Genomic DNA, 23,340 nt, shown 5'->3' on the forward strand with positions numbered 1-23,340 from the left:
AGGAAACCCCCGCCCACGGATCACCCCCTACGATCCGTGTGCCTCCCACCAAAACCAATCGGAGCCATTCAATCTCTTCGAATCCAACGCTCGGAACCGCGCCGCGCCTCCCGAAAACCAAGCCCACCGCCGCCGAAAATACGAAAATTTCCCAGCCTCCCGCCCACCCGCCGCCTACATAAACGCCTCCCCCCTCCGCACTCTCTCCTCACTCCAATTCCCCAATTGCCAAATCCTCCTGCAACCTCGCGCCCTCCACTTCCCAACCCTCCCGCTCCGATGGCCCGCACGAAGCAGACGGCGAGGAAGTCCACCGGCGGCAAGGCGCCCCGCAAGCAGCTGGCGACCAAGGCGGCCCGCAAGTCGGCCCCGGCGACCGGCGGAGTGAAGAAGCCCCACCGCTTCCGCCCCGGCACCGTCGCGCTCCGTGAGATCCGCAAGTACCAGAAGAGCACGGAGCTGCTGATACGCAAGCTCCCCTTCCAGCGGCTGGTGCGGGAGATTGCGCAGGACTTCAAGACCGATCTCCGCTTCCAGAGCTCCGCCGTCGCCGCGCTGCAGGAGGCCGCCGAGGCGTACCTCGTCGGGCTCTTCGAGGACACCAACCTCTGCGCCATACACGCCAAGCGCGTCACCATCATGCCCAAGGACATCCAGCTCGCGCGCCGCATCCGTGGCGAGAGGGCCTAGAGGGCGTGGTTCGCCGTCTTTTGTGGTGCCTGCCTGATCGGGGGAAGTGTAGAGATGTGTTCCTAAGTCACTTAGCCTGTGTTATGTCGTTGTGAGGTAGAAGTTTTATTTCTCGTGATGTGGTTCTGTCCTGGTGATGTAGCGTCTGATGTAACCTCTCATTATCATCAGCAATGGAAACTTAATTATCTGATATTGGATCTGTGCTCTCCAGTTCATTGTTTTTGTGTCCTGGATCTCGTTCAGCACATGAGGCCTTCTTTAATCGGATGCTAACGTTTCTGTTTATCTGATATCCCACCTGGATGTGCTCAGCTTTGAAGGATGGATGTTGCCTTGTCAATGACCTCTGCTCTACCGAGCTATCCTGACCCTTTCTTGTGCATCATCCTCTAAGGAAGAACGTAGGCTAAACTTTTTGATTTTTTATTATAAAGGCTTTTCAGCTTGGTTTCATTTAAAATTACTAAGGTTATCTGGTTCATGTTCTGAATGTGATGACTGATGAGTTGGCCTAGGGTGTTGTTCACCAAATTAGGACTACTCGGATCCTTTCTGTACCTTTTAGCAGTGTGTACCAACTGTTGAGCCATTCAACATTCAGTCTGAGGCATTGCATTTTCTCAGTTCTGCTATGTTCAGAACTTCAGATCTAGAATTTGAGACTCGTATTTGTGCTTCGTTGTGTTGTGGAGATTTCGTTGTGCAATTTGCAGTCATGGTTTTCTGGATCTTTGGTTGTAGTGTGCAGTTGTGATTCAGTGTTTGAATCTATGATCTCATTTTTTTGACAATGGAAATGGTGGTTGTATGATCTTAAACTAGTGCTGTTTGATATGTGTTGTGCGTTTATGTTCTGCCATTATCTCTGATTTCAATTGTATTTTGCCTAATTTAACTGTTCTGAATATTTCCATATCAAGCAGCATGTGCGAAATTGCTTCTTGTATTCAGGTTAAGTGAGTCAAGTCAATCCATTTCAAATAGAACCAAAAGTTCACCCTGGTTTGCTGAAAGCGTGAATCCAGTTCAATTCCACTTCAAATTTCATGGCTCTGTATCAGAAAGGTTACCTGGTTCTGGCTGGGTCTCAGATTCTCTGAGCTTATGTCCATGTATCCAGTTCATTGCCCTATCTATAGCAGCAGGGTAGTAGCACTGCAGGTTTGCTAAATTCAGTGCTGCAATTCCCGTATCCATATATCTCAGACTGGATCACAAATCACACAGCGATCCTTATATGTTTCTTAACCGTGTCTAGATGTATAATCACAAAACTTTAAGGTCAACTTTCAGGCATGAGCATGCCTTGCTGATGTCCTGAACCATCGTAATTTCTCATTTGCCGGTATTTTCAGTGCTCCTTGGTCGCTGTCTTCCAATGTACATCAAAAAGGCCAGAGACTAATGCGATCGAACAGTGCATTTTTCTTTCAGAAAGTAGTATGGGGTGCAGGTCTCCTGGCTTAATTCAGTCAAGCAACAACTGCATTCGCGTATGCTTTCGTACTTCACCCCGCAGGAGACTCCATTCGTTTGCTTGACCCGGTAAATAGAAGGTAAGTTTCTGACAATGATCTAAAAAATTTGTCTGCCCTGCCTGACTTATGCCATTATCTGTTTGTTGTCCAATGGATTGCTATTCAGTGTCCGTCACAGACTAAGAGGTTCATTGTAGCATGGCATTCACATGTAACGTTTGGGCAGATCAGCTGAAAGCAGCATGAACGAGTGCTGTAAGATTCAAGCAGCTGCATGCTCCACAAATTTCCTTTTAAAACAAAACTACTGGGTGGGTAATGGAGTTATTAGTATTGTGTGTTGAGTATTAGCCACCCAGAGTTCCAAACTGACGCAGCACATCTGAAGAAGTCCATGCCATGAAACTGTCCAAGAGGCTGATGACCAATGAGTGGCGACAGACTGACAGCATATGGCTCCATCAGATGTTCAGATCAGTAGAAAGCACTGCCGCCGGTTCGTCGTGAAACGCATTATCCAATGACATCTTCAGCACGTCAGTCAACTGAACGCGACGCGTTACCGTTCTGAGGAGCGATTGCCTGTAAGGTTGTGATTGCGGGCTTAAGCCTTTGAAACTTGTGCAAGTACCGGGCAGTAGAGCTACCGATTATATTAAAAAGAAGAATAAACCCAGACTGAACGAACAACAAAGAAATAACACCGGCTGGTTGGATCGGGGTATCAACCCGTGCCGTACCACGCCAACGCACAACTCAAATGTGCAAGTACTTCTGTCCTGTACTTTTGTTTACTGCTTTAAAATATGACAGGTTCGAATTGGTCAAACCTGCAGTCGTCGATGGATGGAGATGCTGAAGCTGGACTGTAAGGTGATTGGCCACCTTCCCACCTCAGTGTCTCACTCGTCTCGCACCATTTTCATGGTTGCTGAAGAGATGATGGATGTTTCGGGCATCGAGCAAACAAGGTTCATTTCTGGGATCGCACCACCAATCCCCGTAGAAAGGGGGGAGAAGTTGTAAAATTTTGTGGCAAAGGTGCGCATACTTATCGCACGATCTGCTCAATCCACCGTGTACCGATTCCGGAACAGGCCTTAACGGTGTGTACGCGCTTGCAAATGGACCCCGGCAGGGCCAGGAATCTAAGGGCATGGAGGCAAAACTCAGGCAAGCCCAGCTTTAGCCACCAACCCGATCGTGATATGGAATAAAAACGTCTCGTTCCGTCGCTGCCGGGTAGCAAAGGCGCTGTGTCCCTGGTGCCAGTTGCCAGCTGAATCGTCGGCACAAGGAGAACGTTGCAGCGAATCATCCTACCAGGAATCCAGTCATCCACCCAGCCAGCCCAGTTGGCCTTCCCCCCGTTTCTCGGGCACGCTTCCTTTGCTTGACCGCACGGTGCGAGCTTCCCCGTTCCTGATGAGCACATCGCGGTAGATATCCGCACCCATGCGGATCAGATCAGACGTGGAGTCCGCAGCCCCCATCCAACCGCCGGCCAGCACCACCACACCGAGGCCCGAGCCCCTCCGGCCCCTATTTCAAGCCACGGACCCTAGCCTAGCCTCCTCCGGCAGATCAGATACCTCACCGGCGTCACCGCACAGACGCACACGCATCCTCCGTTGCTTTGCTCACTTGTTGCGTTGTTGTAACCATCCACCGCTCCCGAGTCCCGAGCCCCAACAATTTGCCAGTTCATTCCGCGCCGCGATAATCGGCACCGGACCCTGGCCTCTACTCCGGCAGATCAGACGCCGCACCAGGCACCGCACACGCATCCTCCGTTGCTGGTCAGTTGTAATTGTAACCATCCGCCTCTCCCAAGCCCCAACAAATTGCCAATCCTCACCGCGAGAAACGGCGCCGCTCAAAGATGTCGTGACGCGCTCGCACCGTCCGTCCCGCCCGCCCGTCCGTCCCCGTCGCGCCACAGGACAAGGCATCCCAACCGCCGCCCATCTCCTATCGTCATCAGGCATCTGCCGATCATCCCTGGGGCCTTAACTCCTCCCAGCTAGCCTCACCGTCCCCAAACAGAGTCCAAAACCCGTAGACGTGCGGGCAGCGCGAAGGCGGGCGGTGATCCGGCCTGATCAACCGAGAGCGGAGAAGATGGACCACGCGGCGGAGGCGCAGCGGACGGACCTGATGACGATCACGCGGCACGTGCTCAACGAGCAGAGCCGCCACCCGGAGTCCCGCGGCGACTTCACCATCCTCCTCTCCCACATCGTCCTCGGCTGCAAGTTCGTCGCATCGGCGGTCAACAAGGCAGGGCTCGCCAAGCTCATCGGCCTCGCCGGGGAGACAAACGTCCAGGCAAGCAACCACCACCACACGCGCACTTTCACGGGTCATGGCCAAGCCATGATCGATTCTTCGCCTTTCATGTGTAGACAAGCGTGCTCTGAATTACTACTACCCTCTGAGACTCTGACGGGGTGGGGCCACGGTGATCCTATGAACATTTCACATTCGTTAGCTGCATAATCCTTCTGACTGACCATGCCTGGGTCACTACGCTCTGTTATACTATCGTTTCTTCTTATTTTTTATGCATACCTGATCCAAGCGATATTTTTTTGTCACTTGATTTGATTTTTCTTGGCCCTCATTGACATTCAAGAGCGCGCTGCAGGGTGAGGAGCAGAAGAAGCTTGATGTGCTCTCCAACGAAGTCTTTGTCAAGGCGCTCGTCAGCAGCGGCCGCACCGTAATGCACTCTCCTACACATCCGTACACGTTCCCATGTTTCTCCCATAAAAAATTCATCAACACTACTCCAGTTCTGAACTTAGCCAATCACATGTTTCGTGGGAAAAAAAACACACACCCTTACACGTTGACTTTGCGTTTGCGTGCAGTGCGTTCTTGTATCTGAAGAGAACGAGGAGGCCATATTCGTCGACCCGGCACTCCGTGGAAAGTCAGTGAATTCAGTCACCTTATGTTATTTTTAGTTGCTTGTTACTAATTGTTTTGACGACTTCTTGTTCTACAACATCATACTGTTGCTTTCTCTGACTGTGACATGCACGGGATTCCTATCTGTTCAGGTACTGCGTTTGTTTCGATCCACTGGATGGTTCCTCCAATATTGACTGTGGTGTCTCCATCGGAACAGTACGTGTCATTATCACTTTAATATTGTTTCCACCTGTGATCTGTACTAGTAAATGAGTCAAACGAGATGAAAAAGATAGGATGTACTGATCTCGATCTGAGTTCCAATGAAATGGACCATGTTTACCTTTCTAAAGATACTATATCCATTATCAGCAAGTGCATATCTCAGTCGATGCCTTACTCCAATAGTTAATTAGAAATCTGTGGACCTTTTTTTCTGAAAAAGAAAAATTATGCCGACTTTAATTTTAACTAGTTTTAGCTGCTAGAGCTCTTAACATCATTACTTGTTATATTCTGTTTGGTTCTACAGATCTTTGGGATTTACATGATCAAAGATAAAGACAATGTGACTTTGGATGATGTGATACAACCTGGAACAAACATGCTTGCTGCTGGCTACTGCATGTATGGGAGTTCCTGCACGGTAATTATGTTTACTGAATCCATTTTACCTTCAGGTTATTTTTTTTACTCTTCTTCTTGAATTGACTGCTGCTGTGGATTATGGCAGCTTGTGTTGAGCACTGGGAATGGAGTCAACGGTTTCACTCTTGATCCTTCCCTTGGGGAGTTCATACTGACTCATCCGAATATCAAGGTCACTAACAAAATAACTTTTTTTTTTCTTGAATAGGATGATCATGAAACAAAATAATGTTTCTATTTTTACACCTGTAATCCTTCTTTTCTTGTGCAGATACCCAAGAAAGGGAAGATCTATTCTGTCAATGAAGGGAATGCCAAAAACTGGGATGCGCCGACAGCAAAGTATGTAGGGATCATTTTATTTTTATTTTTTTTTGAAAAACCATCATTTTATTTATAGATATTGAAGTGTCTTAAGAAGTTGGCTAAATTTCCAGCTAACATTGCAGGTATGTGGAGAAATGCAAGTTTCCCCAGGATGGTTCGTCGCCTAAATCATTGAGATATATTGGAAGGTACTCATTTTCCACCAATGCATATCAGTATTTTACAGTTTACTTTCTTTTGGTTGTGAACCGCATGTGTCTGAAGTTATTTGAATCCTGTTGCTCTTTCTTTCATTGAACTAAAATGGTTGAATTCTAATGTTATGGTCCTTAATGGTTCACAGTATGGTTGCTGATGTCCACCGTACCTTGCTATATGGAGGCATATTTTTGTACCCAGCTGACCAGAAGAGCCCAAATGGAAAACTCCGGTATATCAAGGCTGACAACCTTTCTCTTACTATATCTAGAACTGTAGTTCAAATGCTTATAACTATCGTTATAATCGTTATAAAAAATGCTTATAAATATACAAATCCTGAACTTGGTTCTATGTGGAATAACAGTGTTCTGTACGAAGTCTTCCCAATGTCATTCCTGATGGAACAAGCTGGAGGTCAGGCTTTCACAGGCAAACAACGGGTGTGTCTCAGATCTTTTTTCTCAGATCCCAAATTCCACCTGAAAAACATTGATGCTACAAATAGCACATCCTCCTGTGATTTTGGTGCATTTTAACCTACAAGTAGAGCTTGATGATAAAAGGCACTATGGCCACACTTTTACCAATAGTTGGCATGCCATAACTGAAAACTCTGCTGCTAAATTTACAACGCAGGCCCTTGAACTTGCTCCTACTAAGCTTCATGAGAGATCCCCAATATTCCTGGGGAGCTACGATGATGTTGAGGAGATCAAAGCATTGTACGCTTCAGAGTCAAGCACCGTTTGATTGTCCTCCTGACTTCCTGAGTGTATCATTCTCCGGAGGGGGACACTGTAACTGTATTGATCAGATATTTATGTTCTGATCTTGCCTTCCTGGCCTCAATGTAAAATATTCACACTATACAGACACAGTACAACTCAATAAGCTATCAAGGCTTATGTTTCATACTCATTTTACTTGCTATCGTGATTCCTTAATAAAATTTGGATTCAAAACATATGAAGACATGTTTTGAAACGAACGTGGCAGGAGATCTACCGATTGTACTAAAAAGATGAAGGCATGTTACTTGTGAGATTTTACTTGGTTGCTGGTTCTGGATGTTTTGTTCATCATTGGATCTGTGATTGTACTCTCTAACAATCCTTTACATTGATCTGATGCATAGCAATTAGACTACTACTGTCGACGTGTCTTTTAAATTTTGGGGAAAATAATGGCTTTATTACTCAACTCACTTGTAAAGCCGGTAGCTTCCCTAAAAAAAGTGAGAGAAAGGCTGGTTGGTAAATTTTGCCTAAAAAAAGGTGAGAGAAAGGCTAGTTGGTAATTTTCCCTCAAAAAGACTGGTAGCTGCCGTGTGCATTGATACAGAAAAGATTTTTTTTTTTGAAACTGTAGGCCCAGCAGAGATTGTCGGACTTGTATTAATTAATAAAGGAGAGAGTTACAAGGTCTAAGCCAATATGTACAGTCGTATGTAAAATGGAACGAAAAAGTGATCACTCTCCCAATTGACAGATAGCGCCCAGGTGTTTTGAGCCGGCCAGGATCCAACATCTCGCTTCCTCCTTGATCTTGCTGAGTATTTGTTGAAGACTTTGGAACTTGCGTTGAAAAACTTTAGCATTGCGTTCCTTCCAAACTTCCCAAGATACTAGCATTGCATTCCTTCCAAACTTCCCAAGATACTTCCAAACTTCCCAAGATACTAGGATGATCACCTTCCAAACTTCCCAAGATACTAGGATGATCAGAGATCGTAATCCCTTCAACGGGGCTCCGCTCAACAGAAAAGAAATTAAAACCAAGGGATGATCCAGATAAGTACTCAGGTATCCTGCCGAAAGTAAACCAGAACTGCAGTGCATTCAACACAACGGCACAAGACATCCAACCAAAAGACTCAGGTATCCTGCTGAAATTCTGTAGATGTCTCTGAGTGAACGAACACGTGACTGCAAGTATGCAACCGGTTCTTCAGTCCCTGTACCATCAGCAATATGTAGACATTCAAGCCAGAAGCAGGTCGACGAAACAACAAAATGACACACTATTAATTTTATGAGTAAGTTTATTTATTCATTCTTCAAGAAATGTAGGAGTACATAGATGAAACCACACTGTGGACAAATTTCAAAAAACTAATAAAGAGGAAGATACAGACTAATATCTCTGGGAGAATATGATCAGCAAGCATGCGACAACTCATGTGCTTTGCTGTTCATCAGATTCCAAATGTTCTGATGATTTGGTGCTTTTGCTTCAGATCGCATAAGATCTGGTAGGGAGAGAAAAAAGGGGCACGCTCTACCGCCTCAAGGTCTGCATAATGTACTGTCCGTACAGATCCCTGCACAAAACACCGCAGATTGTCAGTACCAATCCAGAGTTTCAGACTCCAATCTGATATGACTACACATTTTTTCATGCCATCTTCCAAAAAAAGGACCAGTACTTACATGGAGTACTGGATGGCTTCGCGGGCAGCTGCAGCAGGAAGGAAGTCGTCGACGGCCACATCCTTGTTCTCGTTCTTCTTGTCTGAAAGATTTGGGCAAGAAACCACAAAGTTGAAGGGACTAGAGAGTGTGCAACAGCAGAGACGTGTTTATATGGATTAGTGAGACGGCAATCATACAGTCTTCGAAGAAGCGTCGAATCTCCTGGAGGCGGTGAGGGGAGAGCTCGCTGATGTCGTTGTAGTGGCGGTACTCGGGATCGTCGGCGCAGACGGCTATGATCTTGTCGTCCTTCTCACCCTGTTCCAACATTTTGGGAATGACAGCATACCGTGAGATTGGGGCAAATACTTGCAGCTGAAAATCGAATTGCACAGAGCTAGATGGAAATGATTCATGTATTCGCCTGCCTGATCTATCATAGGCATGAGGCCGATGGCCCTGGCCCGGAGGAAGGCGCCGGGAAGAACTGGTTCCTGGTTGCCAACGGGATGCAGTTGTTAGAATAAAACAGGTGGATAATGCAGAGCACAATCAATTGAGCTTTGGGGCTAATAATCCTACTGAAATAAAGCCTGAGAGTGATGAGTCACCTGCATGAGGACGAGGACGTCCATGGGGTCGTTGTCCTCGCAGAGCGACCGGGGGATGAATCCGTAGTTATGAGGGTAGACGACGGACGAGTAGAGGACCCGGTCCACCTTGATGAGCCCCGTCTTCTTGTCCAGCTCGTACTTCACCTTGCTCCCCTTGGTGATCTCCACGACCTGCTCCAAGAACGCGCACCGGATCAAACATTCACGCTCCGTAGTGATTGCAACTTTGGATTGGGGGAGAAATGGGATCCAGGTACTTACCACGTTGAAGACGGCCGGAGCTTCAGGACCTGCAGGCACGCATGCACGGTCAGTCAGCTGATCGCGCGATTAAAGATTTCTGTCACGCCTCGCGTATCTATCTGGCAACTATCCGGTCAACTAGGAAGATTGGGGAGGGAGGGTGACGACGGGGACTCACCGATCTCGAGATCGTGCCATGGGTGCGCGGCGACGGACCTCCGCGACAGCGAGGAGAGGATCCGCTCGTTGAGCCGCGGCGCCCGGCGCTTGGGCTCCACCTCCATCACGTCCTCCTCCTCGGCGTGCCTGTTGGTGGCTCCCTTCTCCTCCTGGCTCATCTTCGGATCTCCCTGCTGGAACTGGAAGGCTGCAGCTGGTCGTCGTCGCCGGCTCGCCGCTCGTCTCACGTCGTGCTCGGCAAACGTCGGGGGTGAATGGGATACGGACGGCAAACGCTCGAGCGGCCCGCGCGCACATATAGGGGGGGAAGGGGGAGGAGCGCCGGAGCGGTGGCGTGGGGTCCCCGGTGGGTTGGTGGTGGGGGAGGCGTGGGGCCCTGATCGACGCGGCTGAGTCGTAGGCGGCACGTGGGATGGGAGAGTCCGCGGTGCCGAACTGCCGATGCGGTGCCGAGTTGGCGTCGGAAGCTTCGTCGTCGCGTCGCGCGTTATTGGCAGCAGCCCCGAGCTGTTCTCAGCTATCCATCCGGTGATCCGGCGGCCTCCCCGAAAGGTGGCGCACCGTGCGGGGACACGTCCGAACCGACAGGGCTCTCCGGTCCCAGCTCTGCTCTTCGGCTCGTCAAAAGTCACGCCAAACCAGAACGCACGTTCCCCCTGAAATCCTGAATGCAAATCGCAAAGCCAGCATTTGAAATCCCAAACCTGATGCTCTGGAAAGGGTTCGTGACTGCATTTTAAGTGCGGTCCTTCAAAAGGGAAAGCTAAATATTGGCATGCATCTACTCTGTTTTTCAGATCCTTTTGAGATCGTGATGCACATGATCATGTCACGACACCCACGTATTATTAAGCATAAAGAAACCGAAAGGTGGTGAAAACTAAGTCGTGCCGCACATGTTCGTTGGGCTCAACACTCGGAGAGACGGGCCATGGTAAATGGTGGTCAAGTAGCTGGCACGGATTGCGATCACATGGATCAATGTCAACTCAGTTCACACAATCACACAGCAGCAGAAAACAAGTGCTTATGAAGAGGACCAGAACACCACCAACCAGTCAATCCACGATTTGCTGGAACGATTGATCAATTGATGTCGTCCGCGGTACTGCACCCAGCCCGAGCCGATCACTGAATAAGATTAAGTTGACCAAACTGGGAAGTCAGATTCAAATACACAGACATTGTTGGAGTACAATGATCCTGTCTAAACATGTGCAGCGTCTCAGAAACCTGCTGCCTGCTTCTCCAGATAAAACTTTCCCAACCAGCTTTCGTAAGGATTGCAGAAGGAATGCACCGGCCCCAACTTTCACACCGTCCGCAAGGGTGGGGAAACCAGTATTACACCATCTCCTCGGACAAAAAGGAAGGGGATAGTGCGTTTGCTCGTCTGGAGGGAACACAAGAATAGTTAGTTCAATGGATATAAAATTCCTTCAGTGACAAAGTATCTGACAACATTTTGTATTGCCATATTGAATCACATCGTGCAGAATTTAACTTGACAACAGATGAGCAAATTTATCACACATGGCACGAAGTAAGAAAACAAAGAAAACTTCTTTCTACAAGAATAATTGCTTTCATATACACTGCATAGATCATTTGCGCAAACAGGAAACATGGTCAGAAACAGTGTGTGCTAGATGATTATCCAGAAACTCCAAATGCTGTTGCCTTGTTAAAGCCTTAAAGACAATTCATCACTAATTTAACTCATCGAATGCCAATTTCAAAACCAAGGCAGAGACATATGAAGTAGTTTTACTTGTACATCGCAAAAGATGAGTGGCTCTATAATTGCTGATACTACAACAATACAAACTTCACACTGTCATATTATATATCATGCTAGTGATTGATAGCATGTAATGTAACAATCTAGAGAAACCAGGTAAATGTTGCAGGCAAAACACTACAAGATACTCTTGCATGAGCATGTCGTGCATGTATCAGGACATAACTGAACCAAGCAAGCACAGATCAATCTACTGCTTATTTTGGTGAAGATTGACAATGCAGCAGAGCACGCAACAACCAGTTGCAGAATGAGGTTGGCAGACTTTCTGAGCAGCAAGCACTCCGTGCACTGCCCTGAAACCTTTATACCACCCCAGTGCAGGGACTCAAGTGGCGAGGATTCAGATACACCACTCATCAAGCTGCCATAGCACAACTAGCAGTAGGTCTAGCTTACTACAAACAATGGGATAACTCTGTGACAAAGTGAAGATGACAGAGGAAGATGAAAGGTTGTGAATACTACTGTTCTTTGTTTGGGCTAGGGATGTCGCCCTCCCATATATGGCCCTTTAAACTGAATGTGCAGAGCTACATGTGATTAAAAGGCTCTTATATGGGGGGAAGGCATCTCCAGCCAGAATGACAAACAACAATAGTCACAAGCATTCTCCTTCCTAGGTCTCTTGCACTTTGCCACAATGCTCTGCACCGCTGTCCATTCCAAGTTAGCCATGCTGCTCGTAGTGAAGCGACAACTAAGCAAAGGATATCTCTGAATCCTCACAGCTCCTGCTTGGGAGCAGTGTAAAGGTTTTCTTGGCAGGACATGGATTGCATTGCTACTCAACATCTTTGGCAAGTTGCCCAAGATGCCATGCTGATCATGCTACTGTGCTGCTTTCTAATCAGCACCGCAATGCATACTGAGATCAACGCATATCCTTTGACCTAACTTCAATGGATTGGTTAGCGCATCACTGGTCTAGTTTCATCCAGATACATGCATGCAATCCTCTGACTGCTTGTTCACTGGACCTTTATATCAATGGCTAGTTAATTGTGTATTGCAACATTATCTTGTTTCTCCATCGGGTTAGGTGGTGTTATCTAATCACTAGCACGATTGGTAGCAGTGGTAGTATCTTGACGCTGATTTGGTAGTCTGTATTGCTGTAGAATTAACCACCTTGACCCGGAGAAAACAAGGATGAAGAGCAAGTTTTGATATAATCCAGTTGGTTGAAACAGAACAGGTGCTAAATTTTTTTTGTTTAAATCAGAAAAAGGAACAGATGAGTTTAACCTTGCATCTCAGTCAAGCAATTCGCAGGCAAACCAGCAATTAGTTAGTATATTGGCATAGTGAATAAAAGATGACAGGCGCATATTACTAAGACAACCAAATCTTCAAATTTATACAGTACAACTGCTGATAAAGAATTGACTATTGGCCAGGACCTTGGCAAGATGGCATGACTGAATTCAGCAGAAGTGGAACAATCAAAACTGTCAGCCTTGGAGTCTTAGCTGTTGAGATGCCTAATAACTAAAACATATAAACAGTACTGAACTGATGATAGTGCAGTTTGCCAAATGCACGTGAATGATAATTGTGGGGCGTAGACACATGACTGTTGTGTGAAACAACAAGTAAAATGCTCTACACATATTTTTAACGCAATCAAATAAAGAGACTGCAATTTCCTCCTTGATAGACTATAAAAATAATTAATGTGTAAACTTGGAAATCAAGTTTAAGCCCTGAATAAACTGATAAATGTAGTTGAAAAAAGTAAGGAGTCAAAAGATGCTTACGCGAACGATTTCCTCATAAGTTTCATCATCAATTTCTACAGTGGTCACTGTCTCTTCAACATCTCCAAGTATCATATTGAGATGCTGATCGTATGCCTGGATTGGTGGAAGCATAAAAAGAAACTTAGAACCAAGAAAAATAAGAATGCATGCAATAGCAAAAGAAAACCAGGGTGTATCATTACATAACCAATACAAACATTCACAATGAATCAGTCGAGCAATCATGCCGGTACCAGACAAAACGTAATAATCACACAAGCAGATACGAGCTGCTAAGTTTTATGAAAGATAGCACAAAAGAAATGGAAACACAAGATCAAATGTCTTATGGACAACCAGTTGAGAGATGTATTGTTAAGCAACCCACTTATTATAGTGTCGAAGTCAGTATGATTTGTGACTATATGTTACATGTTGTTAATATTTCCAAATTACATAGGACGATTGCTGACTCTTCTAACTACGAGATCCAAAGCTGTTTATACTGATGATGTCTATAATGATAGTTTATGCTGCATACTTTCATCAAGAGAAAATAGATAGCATCAAAGTGTGTAGTGTTTCAGAGATGTTAGTATACTGGTATGAAACTGTGCAAGAGTATATGCGTCCAACATAAGAGGAAGCAAAATTTTCTCAGAAAAGGTTCTTAAAAAGTAAAATCTTATTATGTCTCAGTGCCTACAATTTGCCAATAAATCAAAATCCCAATATTTCGTATACATATTTCCTACCCGGAAGAATTACTAGTTACTACATTTTTACTTCTTCACTAACAGCTACCCCAACGAAGGAGCTTCTGGACCAGAAGCGCCTCCACGCCCATAAGAGAACAGAGCCTACCACAGCTAGAGGAAACCACGAAGGGAGACGAAACCTACATGGAGCTTGCCGCGGAGCTCGCGCTCGGAGCGGAGCTTGACGTAGATGCGCTCGTCGAGGCTGAGCCGTATCAGATCCAGCGGCTCCTTCACCGCCATGTCCTCCTCCGCCGCCATCGCCGCCGCGCCGCCGCTCCTCCTCCTCCCTTCCCCCTTCTCGATTCGCAACGGAAGCCTAAACCCTAGCCTCGATCCGAATCGAGCTCGCGGCCGCGGAACCAGCTATCGCTGCGCTTGTTTTGTCGGGTCGGATCCGTGCCAGGGAACTTGAACTCGTTTCCTTCACTTCTACGGGCCCAAATTTTGGCCCAAGATAAATGATTTTTAGGTGTGGGATACGGGCCTAATATACTTTCTGGGGGCCCGTTATCAGGTTTCCAGATGCTTTGGCTCTCCTTCATCCTCTCAAAAAAAAAAAATGGCTCTCCTTCAAGCAACCTACTACAAAATATAAGTAACCCCAAACATTCATACGCCAAGTCGCCAACGACCGGTTCATGTATGTGCAACCAAATCTGCCCGTCGTAAACACCAAAGCTTTGCCAGGTTGCACACCAAGCCCGGCGATCGTCAAGTTCACTATCCTTCCAGCCCGGCCTATAAACGCTGCTCAGTGAGTCACTCATCAGTCTCAGGGCCCGAACGCCGCAGAACACCCCGTGCCATCCTCATCATCAGTTCCCACAACTCCCTGCTGAATTGGCATGCAGCGGCTGACGCCCGCCGCCCTGCAACCGGCCGGCCATGTCCTGAAACCGCTGGAACACATCGCGGTCGCGGCGAAGGGTACGGTTCTGAACAGGGCGTCCTACGGGCTCCTCCGCCGCACCAACCATCCGCCGGCGCCGGCGCCTCTGCCTGCGCACTCCAACGTCCGTATAATGAGGCACCGCTCGTGCCCGGCGGCGAGGACGAAGGCGCGCGACGACGAAGCAGAGCCTGAGCCCGAGGCGCCGGCGCCGAAGCAAGGCGAGGAGGCAGCGGCGGCAGGACGCAACCGGGGGCAGCGCAGCATGGCGTACCAGATCTTCGAAGCCGTCTACCTGTGCGCCTACGTCTTGTCCTGGAGGATAGGCGAGCTCATCGTTGTGAATGCCGAGGATGCGCTCAAGAGGCTTCGTGGATACGTTCTCGAGAAATTCAACCAAAAGCGCTGACATGTTTATAGGTTCTTCAACAACTGATTTGTATTCTTTCAGTCCAATAAACGTGGGTGAGGTGCGACGTTTGTTCTACAAAACGTCGTCGTACTCATATGCCTACGATGTATATGCTTGATTCGAAGAAAGTTTCCCCTGCATAGGCTGTTGTCATACAGATTGTCTTAGTTGCAATGGAGATATGTGAACAAAAATATGGCAAAAAAACACATTACAAACACACATCCTCACATACACCCACACATGCACTTTTATGAATACACATACACGTTCTATTCTATCCCTACGGATACTTTTAAGAGACTAGCCTATAGATTTTAAGATTGACAAAATCACTGCATACACTTCTTTATCAACGGATATGTTGTCCACACACTAAATTTACCCATATGAACAGATTTTAAGCAACTAAGATATGCTCATTACATGTAACCATGCTTTTTGATAACATCTTTGGTTGAATAAAAACGGAAGCTCGGAAAACAAAAAAAATCCATCCATAGAATAACTTTGCTAAATTTTTGGCAAAATAATATAGAACGTACATTATTATAAAAATTTGCCTTGTTCCACCTAGGAATCACCCCCGAACCGTTCATTTGCCGACGAGGCGATGACCAGTTCTTCTACGTGCCACCAAAACCGCCCCTTGTAAATACCAAAAGCCTTTCAGCTAGTGTGTTTAAGCCGGCAAGCGATTGAGTATATAAGTACATAACTAACGTCGTCTCCTTCCGTATTCAATCCACCAACACCGCAAGACCACGATCAGCTATGTCATTCCGTACTCTCCTGCGCCTGAGATCCGCTGCTGGCCGCGCCCTGAAACCGCTGAAGCGAATCGCGGCGAACGCTACCGTCCCGAGCAGCACTTACGCGCCCTACAAGCTCCTCCCTCGGATCGGTTACTCTTCCGCGTACACCTCGCCGGCGCTGAAAACGATGGAGCCAGCGAAGAAACGCGAGGACGGCAACTGGTGATCGTGGCGGGAGGAGGCATTCGAGGACGCCGGTGCCCGCCGGGCAGCCGGTGCGAAGTGCAGTGCAGCAAAGCGTGCCGGATCTACGGCGAGATGCACGCCTTCGTCTACGTCCTCTCCTGGATGATAGGCAGGGTCGTCGTTCTAGCTGCCCGGGATGGTCGAGACTGGTTTCGCAGATATGTCCGCGAGAAATTCAGCCAAAAGCGCTGAAAACATGTAGCTAGGTTCGTCAAAATTCTACTAGTACGGATTAGTTCGTTTCCGAGGTTTTCGTGTACAAGAAAGATCATGTTGCTGTATGCGCCGAAGTATGTTATTGGATTCAGAGTTGTCCGTACATACGCTGGCAGCTGGTATACAGTTGAAGAGTGGAAGATGAGTGTGAAAATTGTGCCATGTTCCTGCGTCCTCGTGGCCGAATGTCCTGAAGTAACCAGTCGGCCGGCTGGTTGCATGCTCTTTTGGCTAAAAAGGTTCTTAAAATTCACGATGACGCACGATGCACGATACGATTAGCGCAAGTAGAACATTTCAAGCCTGACAAATGGCCTCTGCTCCAGTTTTGAAAAGCTTCCGAAAAGACGCCACAACTTCCTTTGCAGTAGCAAGTACTCCCTTCTGGACGGCTTCCGATCTCATTCAGGTAAGCGTATATACATGATGGTGATCGGTGATCACGAGATGGACGTGCACGAGTACTAGTAGTAGTAGTCAAGCACTCATACACGGTCACATTCGCTATATCTGCACGAAACAACGACCTTGACGTACGGTTTGCTTGTAGGTTTGTTCTGACGATAGAATTTTGAGTGTTCATGTGTAGGTACGATCTCTTCTGCCAGACGCTCCTAGGAGATGCTTAAGACGGCCCGGCTCAATAAGAATGTGCTCGCCCATTAAGCAAGCGTTGTATATCTAATCACCGGTCAGAAAGGTGATTAACCCTAGGGCCACCTGGTGCACTGCTGCAGTCCTCCCTCCCGGATCAAAGATTGATCGTGGGTATCTTCGAGTACATGCCGTGGAGTGCTAGCACGCTCTGGTCGTCGTCCCATCCCGTACGTGTGGACTGTCATAGAGGTGTCACTCGGTTGCGCACTTCGTCAGATTGTACGACTACTTCCTCGACGTCGATCGGATCGACCACTTGTGCTTCATTAAGACTACCACTGCGACGCGCTACGAGCGAAGGTATATTCTATGATCATTTACTCGCAAGTGATTCTGTTTACGTGGTTATATTTTTGTGCGCTAGCGAGTAGCATATCGCGTTTTCTAATAGTGGTATCAGAGCTATGCTTGTGTTATTTTTGATCTAGATTAAAAAATTTTGCATGGTTGGTTGTAGATCAAATGAATAGCATTACGCTCGAATTGGACTGTTTTACTCCGTTCTTGCTTCCTCATTATGTGACTGGCAAACTGGCCATCTTTACGACATCTCGCGAGCGTCATCCGGCTAACCACGAGGCTGTGAGTTCGTGTAGCAAAGCAGTCGATACGCGATGTGAACGGCTATGTCGGCTAGAGCGAAAAATCTGTTCTATCCGTTATCGGCTGACGGGACCAGATCATATTTTTAAAAATAAAAAAATGGGGACGCGTTGCATCGTTCGTAGAAACGCCTAACTCATTTTTGCAGAGAATGATGTGATGGTATGGCCTCAAAATTATGTGTTGGTCTATGTGTAATAAATTCATGTGGCCCGCGTGTCACAAATTATTACTACCGGGTTGAGGCTGTTCCTATTCGTCCTGCGTGCCATCCTGTGATGTAATTTATTATTTTGTTTCAGCTACTAGCGTGTATTAGTTAAATTAGATTATGTAATTCGTCTACACGAGCCAAGCGACTCGACGAACGTCGTACCTTGGAGAAGGCACCCAAGATGTGACGTCTCGGCATAGGCATGCACACTGGCGATCGTCGACATGTGTTGATTTTCGTTGGACGAAGAAAGGCCATACTATCACAATAATTTGATTATCTGTGATGATTATTATTATGCACTGCCTGTGATGAGCATGATAAATCCCTCACGAAAAATTAAGATTTCATACCCTTCCAATAGCTGCACCATTGGAGTCTTATTAGTAGGTGATGGGTCTGCCAAAGCAGGGTGTCATCTTCTATCTTGATCCATTAGGTGGTGTCGGACACCACGGCATAGTGTTGGTTTGCTTGACAAAGCTATCAAGTCGGACTTGGACTTTGGGGTATAAGTGTTGGGAGCCGAAACATATGATGTCACCCAACAAACAAGAGTCGCATTGGATGCAATTGGCAAGTGTTGCATACCTTGTTCACTATGATGCTAGCGGTGATGCCAAAGCTCACTAATGCCATAGGGAACGTTGGATCTCATCCTGCTATGCAACGCCGAGGGATGTTCACAAAACATAGTAGGAATTCTTTCTTTAAAAGTGTTAACAAAAGAAGTGCTAACCATTGCATATCTTACTGTTATAGAAAATGTCGAGTGCATCAAACTTCAATCTGCAATCGATCCTAGATAGAGATAAGCTGAACGGGACAAACTTTGTTGATTGGAATTGGAACCTGAGAATTATTTTCAGACAAGAGAAAAAAGAGTATGTTCTTGATACGCCTTACCCAGAAGAGCCTCAGAATGGTGCACACACTACTAGTGCATATCGTGCTTATGTGAAGCATACTGATGATGCGGTGGATGTGCAGTGCCTGATGCTTGCTTGCATGAACCCTGAGCTACAGAAGCAATTTGAGAGCACTAACCCGTACGATATGATCGTGGGGTTACGTGGCATGTTCGAAAACCAGGTGAGGGTTGGCAGGTTTAATACCTCAAAGGTCCTGTTTGGTTGCAAGCTTGCTGAAGGTGCTCCAATCAGCCCTCATGTGATTAAGATGATTGGGTGCATTGAGAGCTTGCAGAGATTGGGTTTTCCCCTCAATGACGATCTCGCCACCGATGTGGTACTGCAGTCCCTGCCTGATAGCTTTGAGCCGTTCATCCTAAACTATCACATGAATGGTTTGAAGAAATCGCTAACTGAGTTGCATGGGATACTTAAGACGGCAGAGGCGAGTCTTAGGAAGACTTCTGGTCATGTGATGACAGTCCAAAAGGGTAAGAAGCGTAAGCACCCAGCGATGGCTAAGAAACCTACTGAAAGTGGGACTTCCGGGCAGGCTTCCAAGGCTAAAGAAAAACAAAAGAAAGCGGGTGCCTCCCCTGACGATGCTTGCTTTCACTGTGGTGCTAAGGGGCATTGGTCGAGGAATTGCAAGAAGTACTTGGAAGATAAAAGGAAGAAAGGAGGTGCGACCTCCACTCAAGGTATTAATGTTATTGAAATTAATCTTGCTATGCGTTCTAATAATGTATGGGTATTTGATACTGGTGCAATGATTCACACTTGCAAATTGTTGCAGGGGATGAAAATAATTAAATGCTTTGCAAGAGACGAAGTGGATTTACGTGTCGGGAATGGAGCAAAGGTTGCTGCGTTGTCCGCCGGAACTTATCCATTGTCATTGCCTTCTGGATTAGTGCTAGAACTCAATAATTGTTATTTTGTTCCTGCATTGAATAAGAACATTATTTCCTCCTCATGTTTAGAGGATGATGGTTATGAATTCATAATAAAGAACAGGTGTTGTTCCATTTTTATGAATGGCATGTACTATGGGAGATGTCCCATTGTGAATGGGCTTTACATTCTTGATCTAGAAGATGCAGAAATTAATAGCATTAGTACTAAGAGAACTCGCATAGATAACTCAAATCGTACTTACTTGTGGTATTGTCGTTTAGGCCATATAGGCGAGAAACGTATAGAGAGGCTCCATAAAGATGGTCTTCTCGATCCTTTCGATTTTGAATTGATTGAGACATGCGAGTCGTGCCTACTTGGAAAAATAACTAAAACTCCCTTTGTTGGACAAAATGAGAGAGCAAGCGAGTTATGAGGCCTAGTACATACAGATGTATGCGGTCCAATGAACTCGGTCGCAAGAGGTGGTTTTCAGTACTTTATTTACTGATGACTTAAGTAGATATGGCTATATCTATTTGATGAGGAATAAAGCAGAGTCCTTTGAAAGGTTCAAAGAATTCCAAAATGAAGTACAGAATCATACCCGCAAGATAATTAAATTCCTATGATTAGATCGTGGTGGAGAATATTTAAGCCATGAGTTTAGCGATCATGTCAAGAGTTGTGGAATTGTTCCACAACTGACTCCGCCAGGAACACCGCAGTGGAACGGTGTGTCCGAGCGGAGGAACTGAACCTTGTTGGACATGGTGAGGTCTATGATGAGTCAAGCTGATCTTCCATTGTATTTTTAGGGCTATGCACTAGAGACTGCTACGTTCGCACTAAACCGTGTAACATCTAAATTTGTGGAGAAGATGTCATATGAGATATGGATTGGGAAGCGTCCCAGTTTGTCGTTCTTGAAGATTTGGGGCTGTGAAGCCTACGTGAAGCGTTTGATGCCCACTAAACTCGAGCCCAAATCTGATAAATGTGTCTTTGTGGGGTATAATAGGAAAACCAAAGGATACTATTTTTATAACCGTCAAGAGAACAAAGTGTTTGTTGCTAGAAACGCTATCTTTCTTGAGAAAGAGTTTCTCTTAAAAGAAATTAGTGGGAGCACGGTGCAACTTGAAGAAGTTTAAGAAACACAAGAAAATGTTTCAATTTCCAATGATGAGGTGCAACATGATGAATCAGCGATGGTCGCTAACCAACAAACCTCAACCACAAAGATCAACACGGGCACGTCGCGCACCAGATAAGTACATGCTACTGATTACAGGGTAGCAGGACATCCTATTGTTGGATAATGAGGAGCCTAAAACATACACGGAAGTATTGATGGGACCGGAGTCTAAGAGATGGCTTGATGCCTTGCGATCCGAGATGAGTCCATGAGAGAGAATCAGGTTAGGAACCTGGTTGATCCACCCGATGGCGTAAGAGCCGTTGAGTGTAAATGGATTTTCAAGAAAAAGATAGACGTTGATGGAAAGGTTCACATCCATTAGGAGGTGTTCGGTTTCATGGACTAAAGTTTAGTCCCTGTCACATTGTATGTTTAGATACTACTTAGGAGTATTAAACAGACTAATCACAAAATCAATTGCATAGATGGAGGCTAATTCGCGAGACGAATCTATTAAGCCTAATTAATTCATGATTAGCACATAGTTACTGTAGCATCACATTGTCAAATTATGGACTAATAAGGCTTAATAGTTCATCTCGCGAATTAGCCTCCACCTGTGCAATTGGTTTTATAATTAGCTCATGTTTAGTCCTCCTAAGTAGTATCCAAACATTCGATATGATAGGGACTAAACTTTAGTCCGTGGAACCAAACACCCCCGTATGGATGTGAACCTCATGAATTAATTAGGCTTAATAGTTCATCTCGCGAATTAGCCTCCACCTGTGCAAATGGTTTTGTAATTAGCTCATGTTTAGTACTCCTAAGTAGTATCTAAACATTCGATATGATAGGGACTAAACTTTAGTCCGTGGAACCAAACACCCCCTAAGGCACGACTGGTAGCAAAAGATTTTCGTCAAATTCAAGGTGTTGACTATGACGACACATTTTTGCATGTCGCAATGCTGAAGTCTATTCGGATCCTTCTAGCAATTGCCGCATATTATGACTATGAGATTTGGCAAATGGATGTTAAAATAGCTTTCCTTAATGGAAACCTAAGTGAGGATGTGTATATGACACGGCTTGAAGGTTTTGTCGACCAGCAAAATGCTAGAAAAGTGTATAGACTTAGGAAGTCTATATATGGGCTAAAGAAAGCATCCCGGAGCTGGAATCTTTGTTTTGATGAGGTAGTCAAATCGTTTCGCTTCTCTAAGAATAAAGAAGAGGCATGTGTTTACAAGAAAGATAGTGGGAGCGCGCTCGTGTTTCTAATCTTGTATGTGGATGACGTACTATTAATCGGGAATGACATTCTACTTATGGAGGATGTCAAGACCTCATTGAGAAAGAGTTTCTCTATGAAGGACCTTGGAGAATCAGCCTACATACTGGGTATAAAGATCTATAGAGATAGGTCTAAACGCTTAATTGGATTGAGCCAGAGCATGTACCTTGACAAGGTGTTGAATAGGTTCAACATGAATGATTCCAAGAAAGGATTCATACTACGTCACATGGTGTAACCTTGAGCAAGACTCAATGTACTTCGTCGCCTGATGAGCAAGAAAAGATGAGTCGGGTGCCATATGCTTCAGCTATTGGCTCGATCATGTATGCCATGTTGTGCACGCGCCCAGACATTTCGTATGCTCTAAGTGTTACGAGCGGGTACCAATCCAACCCGGGTGATGGTCACTGTATTGCAGTAGAAAATATCCTTAAGTACTTTCGAAGAACTAAGAATATGTTCCTAGTCTATGGAGGTTCGAAGGAGCTCATTGTAAATGGTTACACCGATGCTAGCTTCCAAACTGACCAGGACAATAGCAAATCTCAATCGGGATATGTCTTTTGCCTCAATGGTGGGGTAGTGAGCTGGAAAAGTTCCAAGCAAGAGACAGTTGCAGATTCGACAACAGAAGCCGAGTATATTGCAGCTTCGGAAGCTGCAAAGGAAGTTGTATGGATCAGAAAATTTATTTCTAACTTGGTCATGGTCCCTAGTTGCTCCAGTCCAATAGACCTCTATTGTGACAATAGTGGTGTTATCGCACAGGCAAAGGAGCCTAGGTCGCACCAAAAGTCCAAACACATACTATGGCGATATCACCTAATTCGAGAAATCATCGATCGAGGAGACGTGAAGATATGCAAGGTGCACACCGACCTGAACATTGTAGATCCGTTGACTAAGCCACTCCCACAAGCATAGCATGAGATGCATACAAAGTCAATAGGCATGAGATGCTGGCATAACTGACTAGCACTAGTGGGAGGCTTATGATGATTTATTCCATAAAGTTAGTCATAAGATGATGACATCATGTCAACGTTTGTAATCTGCATTTTTCAGTGATATGTTCCATGACTTT

The 23,340-nt window shown here is 46.0% G+C and overlaps 5 protein-coding genes across 5 annotated transcripts; 3 read left to right on the plus strand and 2 right to left on the minus strand.

Annotated features, from left to right (window-relative positions):
* Window positions 1–197: 197 nt before the first annotated feature.
* On the plus strand, window positions 198–883 carry LOC117849642 (histone H3.2). The gene has a single exon (XM_034731258.2). The coding sequence runs from the start codon at window positions 280–282 to the stop codon at window positions 688–690; it is 411 nt and encodes a 136-aa protein (XP_034587149.1). The 5' UTR covers window positions 198–279; the 3' UTR covers window positions 691–883.
* Window positions 884–3,683: 2,800 nt separating this feature from the next.
* LOC117848483 (fructose-1,6-bisphosphatase, cytosolic) lies at window positions 3,684–7,181 on the plus strand. Its single transcript, XM_034729913.2, has 11 exons — window positions 3,684–4,499; window positions 4,819–4,893; window positions 5,045–5,106; window positions 5,237–5,303; window positions 5,620–5,733; window positions 5,821–5,907; window positions 6,007–6,077; window positions 6,185–6,250; window positions 6,406–6,492; window positions 6,628–6,703; window positions 6,900–7,181. Exons 1-11 carry the CDS (start codon window positions 4,293–4,295, stop codon window positions 7,011–7,013), a joined length of 1,026 nt encoding a protein of 341 aa, XP_034585804.1. The 5' UTR covers window positions 3,684–4,292; the 3' UTR covers window positions 7,014–7,181.
* Window positions 7,182–8,286: 1,105 nt separating this feature from the next.
* On the minus strand, window positions 8,287–9,990 carry LOC117848484 (soluble inorganic pyrophosphatase). The gene is made up of 7 exons (XM_034729914.2): window positions 9,710–9,990; window positions 9,550–9,578; window positions 9,286–9,459; window positions 9,103–9,168; window positions 8,872–8,992; window positions 8,693–8,774; window positions 8,287–8,583 (listed from the first exon to the last, which is right to left on the minus strand). The coding sequence occupies exons 1-7, from the start codon at window positions 9,867–9,869 to the stop codon at window positions 8,541–8,543; spliced, it is 675 nt and encodes a 224-aa protein (XP_034585805.1). The 5' UTR covers window positions 9,870–9,990; the 3' UTR covers window positions 8,287–8,540.
* An 853-nt stretch (window positions 9,991–10,843) lies between these two features.
* Window positions 10,844–14,395, minus strand: LOC117848485 (sm-like protein LSM3B). The gene is made up of 3 exons (XM_034729915.2): window positions 14,157–14,395; window positions 13,273–13,368; window positions 10,844–11,104 (listed from the first exon to the last, which is right to left on the minus strand). Exons 1-3 carry the CDS (start codon window positions 14,271–14,273, stop codon window positions 11,024–11,026), a joined length of 294 nt encoding a protein of 97 aa, XP_034585806.1. The 5' UTR covers window positions 14,274–14,395; the 3' UTR covers window positions 10,844–11,023.
* A 4,377-nt stretch (window positions 14,396–18,772) lies between these two features.
* LOC117849097 (uncharacterized) lies at window positions 18,773–19,731 on the plus strand. The gene is made up of 2 exons (XM_034730693.1): window positions 18,773–19,619; window positions 19,715–19,731. Exons 1-2 carry the CDS (start codon window positions 18,773–18,775, stop codon window positions 19,729–19,731), a joined length of 864 nt encoding a protein of 287 aa, XP_034586584.1.
* Window positions 19,732–23,340: the final 3,609 nt, after the last annotated feature.

The sequence above is a fragment of the Setaria viridis genome, chromosome 3 (assembly GCF_005286985.2).
Source record: "Setaria viridis chromosome 3, Setaria_viridis_v4.0, whole genome shotgun sequence".
NCBI lineage: Eukaryota > Viridiplantae > Streptophyta > Magnoliopsida > Poales > Poaceae > Setaria > Setaria viridis.